Below are 16,912 nucleotides of genomic sequence, written 5' to 3'. Positions count from 1 at the left end.
AAGTATCTATGTGAGGATTCAGCATTTGGTTTGTAAGGTTTGAATTTGGTTTGTGTGTTGTAGACAGAGTTGGAAAATGTCGATCCCTTATCCTTGCTAGTTCCTCCTAGGTACTTGTCAAAACAGCTCAAAGTTCATCACTGGTCATCATATCATGCTGTGATGAAAAGGGTGCATTTACTACAGTGTTTGAAGGTAATTCTTGGGTACTTACTGACCAAACCACTTTAAAGCTATATTGAAAATAACATTGTACATTTTAGTTTCTCCGGAAGCTGTTGCCATTTTTAAATAATGTAATTTTAGTTGTGTTTTAAAACTGCAATAGAGTGGATTAAAGCCTATTTATGCTTGATCCGACCATGTGTTCGGAGGCCTGGTATGGAGGGTGTTACGCAATAGCCAATCATCTGGAGGCATGCAGAGGCCAAATCAAGCTCTGTATGGCATCGACAGACCTCTCAAATTTTGTATGCGGAGGGCTCCGTGTTGACATGATTGGTTGACCGTAGGTGGGGCGATACGTCCTGTATAAACACAAACTCTCTTCCTTGACAATAGCTCTCATCCGCTAAACGCAAGAAGTGAAGGGGTGCAGAAAAAAATATTCTTGCCTGAGTTACGGACACAATATCGGTCCACTAATACTCTTAAAGTGAACTGACAGCATTTTATATTAAAATCTGTTCACACCCCCAGGAAGAATGACACCTTTAAAAAAAATTCTGACAAGCAAGCACGTAGATATGGTCATTTTCATACATTCTTAGAATGTTTGGGAATGACGTATAGTAAGGCATTTTGAAAATTATACAGCAATATAGAGCGGGAATGCGGCCCTGCGTTTGTACAATTAATAGACAGTTCAGTGAATAAAACATCTGTCTCGTCCAGAAGTCTACGCAGACCGGTCCACCATAGCAAATCAGAGCTACAATAGGCATTTACGTAAACAAGCTATTTGCCACACAGGCCTGCCATCATTCACTTTGAACTGGACTGTGTGTTTTACAGGCAGTTGCAACAACGCAGCCTTTAGATTAGAATGCATTCACCAGAAGCCACAAATACACCTGAATGGATTTCTGAAAATATGTAAATACCACGGGAGTCCTCTTAGATTTAGGAACTTTACAGTCTTACTGATCAAACAACCATGAAAATGTAGTCTCTCTCTCCCTCAGTTATGCACATCAACAACAAGATAAGGGACATTAGCTAAACCATCTCAAACTTTCAGCAAGTTGCCCGTCAAAATTGCACTGATAAATGGGGAATTGTAGCCTACTCGTCCTTCTGCAGCTTGCCTGCCAATGCATTAATTCTTGTCCCAACCAAACTCCCACGCTAACTGTCTAAAGTTGGCTAACTTTCTAGCTACTTCCAGACACAAATGAAGGAACGCCTTACTCTGACCATTTTAATCGCCCTAGTAGAGCTGGTTTGGCTGTTTACATGTTAACTATTACTTTTTTTGCCTATGTTTACTGACACCGGTCATATCTAGCAGTTGTTGTGCGTTTGTAAATTCAGTTATTCTGCGCCCTGACACACAGACGAGAGCGCTCTGAAAATCAGTGTAGATAGATAGTGAATTTGCGAATGCAAGAAATGTACTCAGGCTAACTGGATACCAGTTGTTCAAGTTCTTGCTAGCTAACCAAATGACATCTGCATCTCTAGCCATCGAAAAACGATATGAGGGGAAAAAGTCACTCACTCACCCACTCCTCCAATGGCATGACATCCTCCTAGCAGCTAGCTAGGCTCAGTGTTTTTAACTTGGTACATAAATTGATACACTAGTTTATTAGCCATGGTAATGACTGACCTGTGATCATTGCCCTTCGTTACATTCGTCCGTTTTTGTCCAAAATATTGAGTCATTGAAACTGAAAGTGCATCCCGAATGGAGGTAGCAAACAATGTACCAGGCCAGCTGTGATTTACAACCTGATAGCAATATTTTGTGGACTATCAAAAAATGTATTGGTGAATTACATTCATCTGGCAGTCACCTTCATCCATCTATTCTGCCAACAATGCCTAAGTGTACATCATGGAATGTTGAGTACAATAGAACCTATTTTTAAAACCTCTTAAAGTTGGTTTTATAGCATAAACTGGGAATTAGATTTTTTTTTTACTGATATTAAGGTTTTTCTGTTTCATATCTGCAAAGTAGTTAAAACGCTGTCAGTTCAACTTTAAAGGTGCGGTGCACTGCTTTTGTAAGAAGAAAAAAAATGGCAAAAATATATTGTTTTAAAATGGTTTATATTCATATTTTTCAGGCGGTGCTGTAGCACCCTCAGCACCCCTACTTCCCGCGGCTATGGCTACAACTATTTGAAGTGAGCTAGTTGAAATGCAGAGATCATTTAATTAACACATGGTCTGATCAAAACATGGTGCAATTTCAGTTTCAAGGTATGACTCAAACATCTGTTGAAATCGAGTAAAGTACAGTCAAAACACTAATTTGAATACAACATCTTTTCTAAGGGAACGTGTTTTTATTACATGTACAATAACGTACACAATTTAACCAAGGTCACACAAGAGACCAGTAGTAATGATAAGAGGTATATCAGTGATTACAGTAGCACGTCACGTTTTAATTAAACCTCTTAGCGCGGCGCTGCGGAACCCTTCTCGGCTCCCAGCTTACCTTCTTTCAGCAAAACAGCAAACACATGACCAACGGCATCCCTACAAAACACGAGGAATGTGGGTCTCACACTGAACTGCACCTCTTGGGACACCCAACCACCTAGGCACACTCAGTCATAGCAATTACACCTCTGCAGCTAGCCCAAAGACAAACAAGAAAGGAAACAAATCTAAAAAGAGAAAATAAATGACATCCCTGATATTGAGAAAATTGTTTTTAACTTAAATATATATATATTTAATATATTTCTCTCTATATTCTGATCAGTCCCCATTAGAGTCTGTGTCATCATTAATATAGTCTTCCTCTATAGGCGTTTCCCTGTTCTGTGTCCCCCACTCATCCTCGTCATACTCAATACTGTCATTATCCTCCAGTAGTTCATTCTCAGGCTCAGCCCCACCTGCGGCTGCTTCGTCCTCTGCCCCGCCGGGCGCTGCAAACTGGCCTAGATCCCCGCCTGGCGCCATGTAGCCGTTGTTGTTGGAGAAGGGTGCCTTGTCCCGGACCTCCTCCTCAATATACACCTTCTGGTGGCACATGGGACATGTGTCCTGGATGTAGAGCCACTTACGGAGGCAGAGTGCGTGGAAGTAGTGTTGGCATGGGGTGATGCGTGCAGACGTGGCAAACTCCTGGTAGCATATAGCGCAGACGTCCTCAATGTCGCGCAGCTGGTCGCCCTTCACCTCCGGCAGAGAGTTTATCTTCTTGACGGCCGTACGCCGGTTGATGAAGGTCTTCCAGCCGTTCTTAGCCTGCAGGTAGATGTTGAAGTAGGCGTGGAGGCACATCATGCAGGCGCGAATCTTGCTGCCTGCCTCAAACATCATGGTGTAGGCGCCGTTGCCAAACATGATGACGCCAAAGACAAACTCGATGATGCTGCCCATGGAGCGCACGTAGTAGACGTAGTCGTCCAGCTTCTCCCACAACACGTTGTAGTAGCCATCCACCATAAAGAGGCCGTAGACCGTCAGCGACACCACCACCTTGAGGCAGAGCTCCACGCAGAAGGCAGTGACGGCGAACAGCCAGGTGTTGAGGGCATAGTGGTGCCACAGGGCGTAGCTGAGCACAACAGGCAGCACAAAGAGACAGAGCGACACCAGCAGAACCGGAAAGTGGCGGCGGAAGGAGGAGACGTGCGAGGCACTCAGCGACATGAGCACGGGGTCCGTCATGCCATGGATGAAGTGCAGGATGGCAGTCAGCAGAAGGCACATGTTGCGGCTGAGCCGTACCAGCCGTTCCTCTGGGTCCAGACCACTCAGGCCCGTTTGCAGGGCCAGGATGAAGAAGAGAACGGGTGCCACGAAGCCCAACCGCTTGTCCTCCTCCTCGGTGGAGCCGATGAATGCTAGGATGCTAAGCCCCAGGTAGTGCGCGATGGAGGAGATGACGGCGCTCATGCCCAACACTGTCAGCATAGAGTCACAGCCGCTGATGATGAGGTTGCTGAACAGGTCCCAGAAAACGTCCCACGTCAGGTAGCTGTGGTCGCCGCTCTCGTGCCGCACCACCTTGACCACGTAGACTAGGATGATGGCCTGCACTGTCATGCGTGTGAGCCAGAAGACACGCAGCACGTCCGGGAAGCGGATCCTCTTCCAGGTGTCCTCCACCAGAAGTTGCAGCCCGTAGATGCGGTACATGTGACGCACCAGCAGGTAGACATAGCGGCAGGAGTAGTAGAACCACTTGAGCTTAAGGGCCAGGCATACAGCTGTGTTCAGAGCCAGTGCCAGGCCAGAGGCCACCGCTACCAGTTGCCGTACGTCCACGGGAAGCTCGATTATGAGCCCCAACAACGGAATCATGATATCCAGGACCATAAGAGCAGCAAACACAGACTGAAGGTTTAGCAGCACCACATAGCCCATGCCAAAAAGGAGTTGCACCACAGCCATGCCCAGCCATAGGGTGGGCCCATTTCGTGGGAGGAGTCTGAAGCCCAGCGCTGCTTTGTAGTAGGCGCTGTAGAAGTCTATGTGAGATGTGGCGTAGTAGTTGATAAGAACGGCCGCCACTCCCAGGAGCACAGCGAAGAATAGTGTGTAGACCTTGAATAGGGCCTTCTGTGATAACACCAGGACCACACTGGAGACTGTGATACCTGAAACAAATTGAAACCATATTGTCAACATACAAATTGTTTCTGCAGTGCATGCAACAACAAAAATGCTTTACCTTCATGCCATCACAAGAAATAAACCCCTACTGTATAACAAGTATTGATTTATGATAAGGTTTAGATCTACAGTTAGCTGGAGAGGAATCAGTCATTTGGCAGTATCTTACTGTTTAGGCAAACTATTTGCCAGAAAATACCGACCCTACCATTAATCTTCGATGTATCCGTGAGGATAAAGGTCTAATGGAGTACAGTGGCATATCCCATCAATGCATCGAAGTATGTTTTCCGACCCAAATCTCACGCCGGCTCCATGGTGTCTTAATGTAACCATGATTGCGTTCCTACCCCAGTGCAGCTCAGTGTAAACAACCACAACGGTAGGGTCGGATTCTTCTGGCAAGGCAAACTAAAAGTGTCTGAAAAACATTACATAGGTCTAAATGACATGTTTGCAAGGAGGGAGTAGTATGGTACACTACATGGCCAAAGGTATGTGGACACATACTAGAACATATCATTCCAAAATTATGGGCATTAATATGGAGTTGGTCCCCCTTTAGCTGCTATAACAGACTCCACTCTTCTGGGAAGGCTTTCCACTAGAGGTTAGAACATTGCTGTGGAGACTTGCTTCCATTCAGCTACAAGAGCATTAGTGAGGTCAGGCATCGATATAGGGCGATTAGGCCGGCTCGCAGTTGGTGTTCCAATTCATCCCAAAGGTGTTCGATGGGGTTGAGGTCAGGGCTCTGTGCAGGCCAGTCAAGTTCTTCCACACAGATCTCAACAAATAATTTCTGTATGGACCTCGCTTTGTGCACGAGGGGCATTGTCATGCTGAAACAGGAAAAGGTCTTCCCCAAACTTTTGCCACAAGGTTGAAAGCACACAATAATTTAGAATGCTGTAGCGTTAAGATTTCCCTTCACTGGAACTAAGTGGCCTAGCCCGAACCATGAAAAAAAAGCACCAGACCATTATTCCTACTCTACCAAACGTCACAGCTGGCACTGTGCGCATTGGGGCAGGTAGCGTTCTCCTGGCATCCACCAAACCCATATTTGTCCATGGGACTGCCAGATTGTGAAGGGTATTCATTACTCCAGAGAACGCATTTCCACTGCTCCAATGGCGGCGAGCTTTACACCACTCCAGTCGACACTTGGCAATGCGGCTGCTTGGCCTAGAAACCCATTTAATGAAGCTCCCAATGAACAGTTATTGTGCTCACGTTGCTTCCAGAGGCAGTTTGGAACTCAGTAGTGAGTGTTGCAACCGAGGAAAGACGATTTTTACACTGTACAGCACTCAGCAGTCCCGTTCTATGAGCTTGTGTGGCCTACCACTTCACGGCTGAGCCATTGTTACTCCTAAACGTTTGCACTTTACAATAACAGAACTTACAGTTGACCAGGCAGCTCTAGCAAGGCAGAAATTCAAAGAACTGACTTGATGGAAAGGTGGCATCCCATGACGATGCCACGTTGAAAGTCACTGAGCTCTTCAGTAAGGCCATTCTACTGCCAATGTTTGTCTATTATGGAATGCCGTTTGGATAAAGCTAGCTGGCTGCTTATAACGTTAGCATTTGGCGGTCGAACAAATAATGCCTTATTACCAATGCGGTATTGTAAACACATTGTTCGTGGCCAGTGTGTGCTTGTTTGCAGACTTTTTTAGTACAGTTTGACAGTGGTGGCGCTTGGCTTGCAAGTGCACTATTTGACTTGTCCAATAAGCTTGTTGACCAATCAGGACCTGGGTATGACTGCATGTCATAATAATTTAACACGTTCATTAATTTTGTACATAGTTATTACACAGTGATTACACTCACTCGTATTTCATATGTCACAACGATTCATCGATATGTATGCTATGATGCTGGTAAAGTTGTCTCGCGCACCTGCCCTTCCCCAAGCTCTGGACAGTGCTGGTCGTAAAAAAAGCTAGCTAGCTGATAGATGCAAACAATGTTCTTCCCCAAAAACAACAATCTGTTTCAGTAGCTGTATAGTTAGCTAGCTAACTGTATAGCTAGGTGTCATCTAAAATAACCCTAATTTACAAGACAGTTCTTATTTGATTAATGGTGGTCGGACCCATCTATGTGAAGCTAGCCACAATAGTGGACTTTGCGGTTAGCCTTCAAAATTGACAGTGATGCAATTGAATACAAATAGAATTATGTCATAATTGAATAGATCATGTGAAACGAGGTTGGAATGTTATTTGAAATCAAGATAATTTGACAAAAATCACACGGGATGAATTGCACTGGGGCATAATTATTTCACTGGTACAGCATTACCTATGGATTGTGGATCAATGAAATGGGGTATTAGTCTACTCAGTGACACCCAGAGAACATTAGTGTCGTAGCTCTTATTGCAGGACTCTGAAACAACTCAATTGAGGCACATTTGTGTATTGAACACTATTCCAGAGGAAAAACAATACTGTGTTGATGTTTTGAAGTCTGATAACTCTGAGGACGTTGGGAAAAAATATTGGGTGTTGAGTAGACTGACACCATTTCATTGATCCCCAATCCTTAGGTAAAGCTGTACAGTGCAATATGAATGTCAATACACACAATATGCTGACTGGGGAGCTGATTTCACAGTCACAGTCCCGCGATAAGAACTACAACGCTAATATTTGCGTAAACTCTTCACAGTTGTGTTCTGAGGGTGTCACAGAGTAGACTGATACCCCATTTCATTGCTTCACATTCCAACCTTGTTTAACATCATATCGTCTAAATATGGCATGATTTCACCAATTGCAACCTTCTGCATCGCTTTCAAAAGAGGTACTTTTATTTTGAAGGCAAACCGCAAATTCCACTAATGTGCCTAATCCTTATTGGCTAGCTTCACAACACATAACCCGGTCAGGTCGAGCCTCACTAGCCAGATGATGCTAGCTGGCTGCTTATAACGTTAGCGTTTGGCGGTCGAACAAATAATGCCTTATTACCAACGCGGTATTGTAAACACATTGTTCGTGGCCAGTGTGTGCTTGTTTGCAGACTTTTTTAGTACAGTCTGACAGTGGTGGCGCTTGGCTTGCACGTGCAAATTCAGAACATACAACAGAATTGTGTTATTTGACGTGTCAAATTAAAAGCTTATTTAACGCGTCAACGAGTGTTATTTGACATGCATCTAAAGACCCAAGCGGCGTTCCATAGTCTACGGAGACTACATGCATGTGTGCTCGACTTTATACACCTGTCAGCAATGGGTATGGCTGAAATAGCTAAATCCACTAATTTGAAGGAGTGTCCACATACTTTTCTATATATAGTGTAACTTGTATACTAGGTAGGTAGGCTGTTTGTCACGCAAATATTGTGTTGGATAAAAAGGCACATTGAGTTCTGCAAGCTAGTTAGAGGTTTGTTTTACATCTAAACATGTTTGTCTGACAGTATTGACAAGACAAAATGAAGGCCACACAGTGAACTATTTGTCCTTTATGGACAACTGGTTTAGCTTATTCTTCACAAGTTTACTAACTACTTGGCTCTAAGTAAAATATCTTAAGACACCTGGCTGGCATTCATTTGTTTGATAGACAGGCATATGACAAATATTAGTTAACGCGTTACTTAGTTGGCTAGCTAACTGTACTAGGAAGCATACAATTCGTTGGGGTAGAGTTATTAGCTACCTAGCTGGCTAACAACTGCGCAAAACAAGGTCTTCGAGTTGTTATCGCTGGTAAATCGGCTTTGGAAGGAGTGGACTGTAGTCGAGGCCCTTCGCCATTTACGTGACGCGGCTCAGCCACCCTGACGTGTACAATAGTAACTAACTAGCTGTCAAGAGGGTGGTACTTGCTCGCATGTAGGGGTCCAAAACGAATAATTATCTTACCCATGACTCGGATTAAAATCTTCCCCGCTGTCCCGGCCCATCCTGACCCAGGATCATAGTAAGAGTTAAAAATGGCGTCGATAATAAAGATGCAAGGGACGCGAAGTGCCACATCCAGCACGGTCAAGGCTTGTTGGCCGATCCGGACATTGGCTGATGCCATGGCTTACGATGTAAGTCCTTGGAGGACTCTGTCACTCCGTTTTAGAGTTTAAAAACCCCAACTTCTGTCTTTTTTCAGTTTCAACTTCCCACACGTTATTTAACGGGGTCCGTACAATCCGCCATCTTCGCCTGTTGCTATGCAAAGAACGCGGAAGTTGCTAATCTTTTTGAACCCTCTCGGACACAGATAGAACAATGAGACACATATTTCACCGGATGTACAAATGTGAAGCATCCGGTTGGCGTTTCCTTTCCCTACCAAATATGGTGGTGAGAAGAAGCCCAGTGGACGCCTGTGGAAAAGATGGAGCAAGATGGATTTGGCGAACATGTAGCGAATTTTCTCATATATGAAACATTTGATCTCAATACAGTTTTCTGTTTTCAAAACTATAATATGTTAAGAACAGAGTGGACTAAGTGTTGTAGATTTTACCCTTTGCCAAAGTTTCTAAAAGTTGCGTTTTTTAGAAGGGGTGCAAAGGGCAAATTGAGTTATTGCACACACGAACGTCACAGAGTAGGCGTTCCCTAACGGAAATATGCAAAGAAGTCATAAAACGCGGCAATAGGCTTTCGCTAGCTCGTGCTTGGCTCTGCCCACCTCATTGCTTGTTCTTCCCCCTAGGATTCATTTATCCCATTTGAAACGACAGGCCGTGGCCTATCTGGCGTCAGTTATAAAAAATCTTTGCCTCAGACGTGAAAAGGTGTGGCCTGTGACATTGTCAACATGCCGTTATGGCACTTTCAAGACAACAGGGAACTCCGGGAAAAACCGAGGTCAAATCATAACGTCAGTGATATTCAGGTCTGAACGTTGGAGATCTAGAAAGATCTGTCGTTCTGCCCATGAACAAGGCAGTTAACCCACTGTTCCTAGGCCGTCATTGTAAATAAGAATTTGTTCTTAACTTACTTGCCAGTTTTTAAAAAAATGTAATGGACCACAAGTTGGAGATTTCCGAGTTCCCAGATGTTTTGAATGATATATTACAGCTGTTGAATATCTGTCTTTCAGCAGCTTTCAGTAAATCACTAATAACATTTCAATGTATGTTTTTGCAATCGATGATGGTTCATTTCCAACTCTCCCTGGAACATAATTAAATGCATGAGGGGGTTCTTGCTCAATCTAAACACACAGATCAGTCAAATGACACTTGGCATGTTGATTAATTTAGGGGCCGATTCAGACTTAGGAAATGTACACCTTTCCTACGCACCTCTCAGTATTTGATATTCAGACTACCTTATCCAGTCACATAATGTGCTTTGGAGGTGTGGCTACCTTGCGTGCTCTCATCAATTTCATTCAACCACTGAAAACCCTCCCACTTACTGGCCAACAGATTTTCTTGTGGAGTTTTCATTCAATAGAGGTTTCAGCACATTTACAGTGGGGAGAACAAGTATTTGATACACTGCCGATTTTGCAGGTTTTCCTATTTCCAAAGCATGTAGAGGTCTGTAATTTTTATCATAGGTACCCTTCAACTGTGAGAGACGGAATCTAAAACAAAAATCCAGAAAATCACATTGTATGATTTTTAAGTAATTCGTTTGCATTTTATTGCATGACATAAGTATTTGATCACCTACCAACCATTAAGAATTCAGGCTCTCAAAGACCTGTTAGTTTTTCTTTAAGAGTCCCTCTTGTTCTCCACTCATTACCTGTATTAACTGCACCTGTTTGAACTCATTACCTGTATTAAAAACACCTGTCCACACACTCCAACCTCTCCACAAAGGCCAAGGCCAGATGGCTGTGTAAGGACATCAGGGATACAATTGTAGACCTTCACAAGGCTAGGATGGGCCACAGGACAACAGGCAAGCAGCTTGGTGAGTAGGCAACAACTGTTGGCGCAATTATTAGATAATGGAAGAGGTTCAAGATGATGGTCAATCACCCTCGGTCTGGGGCTACATGCAAGATCTCACCTTGTGGGGCATCAATGATCATGAGGAAGGTGAGGGATCAGCCCAGAACTACACGGCAGGACCTGGTCAATGACCTGAAGAGAGCTGGGACCACAGTCTCGAAGAAAACAATTAGTAACACACTACGCCGTCATGGATTAAAATCCTGCAGCGCACGCAAGGTCCCCCTGCTCAAGCCAGCACATGTCCAGGTCCATCTGAAGTTTGCCAGTGACCATCTGGATGATCCAGAGGAGGAATGGGAGAAGGTCATGTGGTCTGATCTGACCAAACGGCTCTATTTTTGTATCAACTCCACTCGCCGTGTTTGGAGGAAGAAGAAGGATGAGTACAACCCCAAGAACACCTTCCCAACCGTGAAGCATGGAGTTGGAAACATCATTCTTTGGGGATGCTATTCTGCAAAGGGGACAGGACGACTGCACCGTATTGAGGGGAGGATGGATGGGGCCATGTATCGCGAGATCTTGGCCAACAACCTCCTTCCCTCAGTAAGAGCATTGACGATGGGTCGTAGCTGGGTCTTCCAGCATGACAACAACCCGAAACACACAGCCAGGGCAACTAAGGAGTGGCTCCGTAAGAAGCATCAAGGTCCTGGAGTGGCCTAGCCAGTCTCCAGACCTGAACCCAATAGACAATCTTTGGAGGGAGCTGAAAGTCCGTATTGCCCAGCGACAGCCCCGAAACCTGAAGGATCTGGAGAAGGTCTGTATGGAGGAATGGGACAAAATCCCTGCTGCAGTGTGTGCAAACCTGGTCAAGAACTACAGGAAACGTATGATCTCTGTAATTGCAAACAAAGGTTTCTGTACCAAATATTAAGTTCTGCATTTCTGATGTATCAAATACTTATGTCATGCAATAAAATACTAATTAATGATTTAAAAATCATACAATGTGATTTTCTGGATAGTTTTAGATTCCATCTCTCACAGTTGAAGTGTACCTATGATAAAAAATTAGACCTCTACATGCTTTGTAAGTAGGAAAACCTGCAAAATCGGCAGTGTATAAAATACTTGTTCTCCCCACTATCTTAAGCCATCCCTTTAAATACATTACCTTTTAGTAAAAATGTTGTTGACAGGCTCACTAGAATATATTGAGAGAACTGGGTTCATATTAGGGATCAATGAAAGAAAGCCATCCATCTATATGCATGTTCGTCTCTGTTTCATCAAATTTAAAAATACTCATCTTGTAGATTGTTTAGGAAAGTATTTATGAATCATAAACAGGTTTGGAGGGCCTGTTGTGAAAATAAAGAAAACGGTGGTTTGATTAATTCTAAAAATGGCCACATTCAGTTCTTCAACCCATGGTTATGTTGGAAGGTTAGTGTACATAGAATTATAAGAGAGAATAGTGTACAATAGTAGGCTATACCCTTGTCTATTGCCTGCACTAACCATGGAACTGTGTGATAACACAGCCAAGTATTGCGCCATGTGTCGGGTTGAAACTGTTACAGCTTGGTCTTTTTTAATTAGCCTGTCTTTTTTTTATACACTGCTCAAAAAAATAAAGGGAACACTTAAACACAATGTAACTCCAAGTCAATCACACTTCTGTGAAATCAAACTGTCCACTTAGGAAGCAACACTGATTGACAAATTTCACATGCTGTTGTGCAAATGGAATAGACAACAGGTGGAAATTATAGGCAATAAGCAAGACACCCCCAATAAAGGAGTGTTTCTGCAGGTGGTGACCACAGACCACTTCTCAGTTCCTATGCTTCCTGGCTGATGTTTTGGTCACTTTTGAATGCTGGCGGTGCTTTCACTCTAGTGGCAGCATGAGACGGAGTCTACAACCCACACAAGTGGCTCAGGTAGTGCAGCTCATCCAGGATGGCACATCAATGAGAGCTGTGGCAAGAAGGTTTGCTGTGTCTGTCAGCGTAGTGTCCAGAGCATGGAGGCGCTTCCAGGAGACAGGCCAGTACATCAGGAGACGTGGAGGAGGCCGTAGGAGGGCAACAACCCAGCAGCAGGACCGCTACCTCCGCCTTTGTGCAAGGAGGAGCACTGCCAGAGCCCTGCAAAATGACCTCCAGCAGGCCACAAATGTGCATGTGTCTGCTCAAACGGTCAGAAACAGACTCCATGAGGGTGGTATGAGGGCCCGACGTCCACAGGTTGGGGTTGTGCTTACAGCCCAACTCTGTGCAGGACGTTTGGCATTTGCCAGAGAACACCAAGATTGGCAAATTCGCCACTGGCGCCCTGTGCTCTTCACAGATGAAAGCAGGCTCACACTGAGCACATGTGACAGACGTGACAGAGTCTAGAGACGCCGTGGAGAACGTTCTGCTGCCTGCAACTTCCTCCAGCATGACCGCTTTGGCGGTGGGTCAGTCATGGTGTGGAGTGGCATTTCTTTGGGGGGCCGCACAGCCCTCCATGGCTCGCCAGAGGTAACCTGACTGCCATTAGGTACCGAGATGAGATCCTCAGACCCCTTGTGAGACCATATGCTGGTGCGGTTGGCCCTGGGTTCCTCCTAATGCAAGACAATGCTAGACCTCATGTGGCTGGAGTGTGTCAGCAGTTCCTGCAAGAGGAAGGAATTGATGCTATGGACTGGCCCGCCCGTTCCCCAGACCTGAATCCAATTGAGCACATCTGGGACATCATGTCTCGCTCCATTCACCAACGCCACGTTGCACCACAGACTGTCCAGGAGTTGGCGGATGCTTTAGTCCAGGTCTGGGAGGAGATCCCTCAGGAGACCATCCGCCACCTCATCAGGAGCATGCCCAGGCTTTGTAGGGAGGTCATACAGGCACGTGGAGGCCACACACACTACTGAGCCTCATTTTGACTTGTTTTAAGGACATTACATCAAAGTTGGATCAGCCTGTAGTGTGGTTTTCCACTTTAATTTTGAGTGTGACTCCAAATCCAGACCTCCAAGGGTTGATAAATTTGATTTCCATTGATCATTTTTGTGTGATATGTGTTGTCAGCACATTCAACTATGTAAAGAAAAAAGTATTTAATAAGAATATTTCATTCATTCAGATCTAGGATGTGTTATTTTAGTGTTCCCTTTATTTTTTTGAGCAGTGTATTATCAACTGTTACTAATGATCCTCAGCAACAACCACACAGCCATGACAGCATTTACAATTAAAATTCTGCATAATGGCACAGCATTTCATAAACTTTACTGTGGGAAAGTTGATATGCGTCAGTTTACTGACATGTGACTGTTTCACATTTGTGTCCAGCGATTATAAGGTCAAATAGAACTTAAACAAGTGTAAATTATATTTACAATTCACTTACCCAAACAGATTACTAATTTCTTATCAAGTTGTAAATTACAGTGCATGGAGAATGATGTTATTTCTCTTGAAAAAAGTAAAGTATTCTGAACAAAAATGTAAATGCAACAATTTCAATGATGTTACTGAATTACAGTTCATACTGCAGGAATTACAGTTCATACTGTAAGGAAATCACTCAACTGAAATAAATGAATTAGACCCTAATCTATGGATTTCACATGACTGGGCAGGGGCACAACCACAGGTGGGCCTGGGAGGATATAGGCCCACCCATTTGGGAGCCAGGCCCCCCAATGGGAAGCCAAGCCCAGCAAATCCGAATTAGTTTTTCCCCACAAAAGGGCTTTATTACACACAGAAATACTCCTCAGTGTCATCAGCTGTCCAAGTAGCTGGTCTCAGACTACCGCGCAGGTGAAAAAGCCAGATGTGGCGGTTCTGGGTTGGCGTGGTTACATGTGGTCTGTGGTTTTAAGGCCGGTTGGATGTACTGCCAAATTCTCTAAAACAACATTGGAGGAGGCTTATGGTAGAGAAATTAACATTACATTCTTTGGCAACAGCTCTGGTGGACATTCCTGCAGTAAGCATGCCAATTGCATGCTTCCTCAAAACTTAAGACATCTGTGGCATTGTGTTGTGTGACAAAACTGCACATTTTAGAGTGTACTTTTATCTCCAGCACAATGTGCACCTGTGTAATGATCATGGTGTTTAAGCATATGCCATATCTGTCAGGTGGATGGATTATCTGGGAAAATGAGAAATGCTCACTAACAGCGATGTAAACAAATTTGTGCACAACATTTGAGAGGAATATGTTTTCTGTGCTAAATGAACATTTCTGGGAAGTTGTATTTAAAATCATGAAACATGGAACCAACACTTTACATGTTGTGTTTATATTTTTGTTCAGTATAGATGCTTTTTCCACTTGGAACTGGTAGGCTCACTAGACCTTATTCATGGTTTCCTTGCGTATAAAGGTGGTGGAATTATTAGGGAATTAAGTCCAGGTTAGAATATGTCGTATCTGTAGACACACCTCCGCCACACCTTAATTTATTCGATCTCCACCCCAAACGACTAGTGGGTGAATAGCATGCTATTCTCAGAATACGCATAGAGAGAAAAATGCATTAAAAGGGAATTACATTTCATTTACAACCGCTTAACCCGGGTCGGAATTCCACCCATACTGATTTGAGGGATGACTTAAATTCATTGTGGGAAAAAGTGTATTTAATTATGAGTATCATATTTTTGGTTTGACTCCAATTGAAGGAACTTTCTTACGCCATGCTAACTTAATTCTCCATGCAAAGTTGGCGATAAAGCATTTTTCTAGGACTTTACTGATTGACACCAGCAAGTCCTATTATGAGCAGTTGGAACCAGTTGGAAGATGGTGTAAACATAAACTACTTTTGAAGTGTAGCATGAAATGCTCTTCCCTAGGGAAAAAGGGCATTTTCAAATGAGGTCAAGGAAAATATATTTCAGGAAATGTAATCAGCTTCCAGTAAGAACACTTTAATAGTGTTGTTGTAAATGGTGTTTGCCCTTTCCACATAATCCTCATTCCTTGCAGCAGCCATGACCTCAAGCACTTGTCTGGAACAGAAAGGTAAAGGAGGGATTGATAGATAGATAGATAAAAAAAAAGATATCCTGAACAACAACCAGACACAGTTATCACAGGGTTAATCAAATCAATGCAGCTGGTAATGCTCAGATTAGCATGAATGAATGAATAAATCTAGTTTGAGTCATCACTATAACATATTGTATGCCAGGATTCCCCAATTTTATTTGGCCCCAAAACTTTTCTGAACCCAAAAAATAGATATTTCGTTTTTTACATTTTCATTGTTGAACATAAGACTGTACAAACACCAGGAAATCAGCTCCAAGTGATTTTAATTTAGAACATCTGTTCCCAATTATTCCCACGCATAATAGAGACATGGTCGTGTACAAATGTACGTTGTCTGCTTCTTGCCTTCAATTTGACATATTATTTTTAATTAGGTTGATTGAATTGAGTTAATTAAGTTGTTATTTTACCTGAAATGCACAAGGACCTCTACCCCGACAATTAATCCACACATTAAACGGCCAACCGAATCGTTTCTAGTCATCTCTCCTCCTTCCAGCCTTTTTCATCGTTTAATTTATATGGTGATCGCATCTAAACTTTCATTGTATTACCACGACTATTGGCAAAACAGTTCGACTTTCAGTCACCCACGTGGGTATAACCAATGAGGAGTTGGCACGTGAGTAACTGCTTCTATAAACCAATGAGGAGATGGGAGAGGCAGGACTTTCAACGCGATCTGCGTCAGATATAGGAATGAACTTTATTTTAGCCCTTGGCGTCGCAGACGCTCGTTGGCGCAATAATTTAATAACGTGGATTTCTAAATTTATTTTGCGACGCTCACGCACGCGACGTGTCCGGCCTGGTCAGCAAAATTGCCTGGTCAGCAAATTGCCAATCCTCCTCGCCGCCGAAGGTGACAGCAGACAATTTAAAAATTATAGTGACGGGGGACATAAAAAAAATGGCCACTGCTTACCTTACTCACAATCAAAAAGTCTTGAGGCACTTTGAATCATGGTGTATTTTTAGGTAAACCAAAGTTGTCGTCGTTGGGATGATGTTCAATGCTCGTATCGACTGCATGGAACCAACTAGAACCTAATTTACGAGACGTCCCCGTTTTCCGCCTGGAGCCGTTCTCGGACATGTCCCCGTTTTTAACTGTGCGTTAAAAACGGACCTCAAAGTGAAATATTTTACT

The 16,912-nt window shown here is 43.6% G+C and overlaps 1 protein-coding gene across 2 annotated transcripts; it reads right to left on the bottom strand.

Annotated features, from left to right (window-relative positions):
- Positions 1–2,496: 2,496 nt before the first annotated feature.
- LOC112229772 (E3 ubiquitin-protein ligase RNF139) lies at positions 2,497–16,815 on the bottom strand. 2 transcript variants are annotated; one of them, XM_042310474.1, is made up of 2 exons: positions 16,688–16,815; positions 2,497–4,790 (listed from the first exon to the last, which is right to left on the bottom strand). In XM_042310474.1, exon 2 carries the CDS (start codon positions 4,582–4,584, stop codon positions 2,938–2,940), a length of 1,647 nt encoding a protein of 548 aa, XP_042166408.1. In that variant the 5' UTR covers positions 4,585–4,790; positions 16,688–16,815; the 3' UTR covers positions 2,497–2,937. The 2 variants fall into 2 exon arrangements, with proteins under 2 accessions (XP_042166408.1, XP_024251569.1); XM_024395801.1 differs by lacking the exon at positions 16,688–16,815 and adding an exon at positions 8,696–9,042.
- Between the last annotated feature and the right edge of the window lie 97 nt (positions 16,816–16,912).

This window comes from Oncorhynchus tshawytscha, linkage group LG31 (assembly GCF_018296145.1).
Source record: "Oncorhynchus tshawytscha isolate Ot180627B linkage group LG31, Otsh_v2.0, whole genome shotgun sequence".
In the NCBI taxonomy this organism is placed as follows: domain Eukaryota; kingdom Metazoa; phylum Chordata; class Actinopteri; order Salmoniformes; family Salmonidae; genus Oncorhynchus; species Oncorhynchus tshawytscha.
This window is presented reverse-complemented; position numbering and strand designations above follow the sequence as displayed.

Excerpts from the sequence above, each read along its gene's own strand:
- LOC112229772 (XM_024395801.1), bottom strand. The coding sequence starts at position 8,858 with ATGGCATCAGCCAATGTCCGGATCGGCCAACAAGCCTTGACCGTGCTG. Across the intron at positions 4,791-8,695 it reads GATTTTAATCCGAGTCATGG|GTATCACAGTCTCCAGTGTG; the intron begins GTAAGATAATTA and ends AATTTGTTTCAG.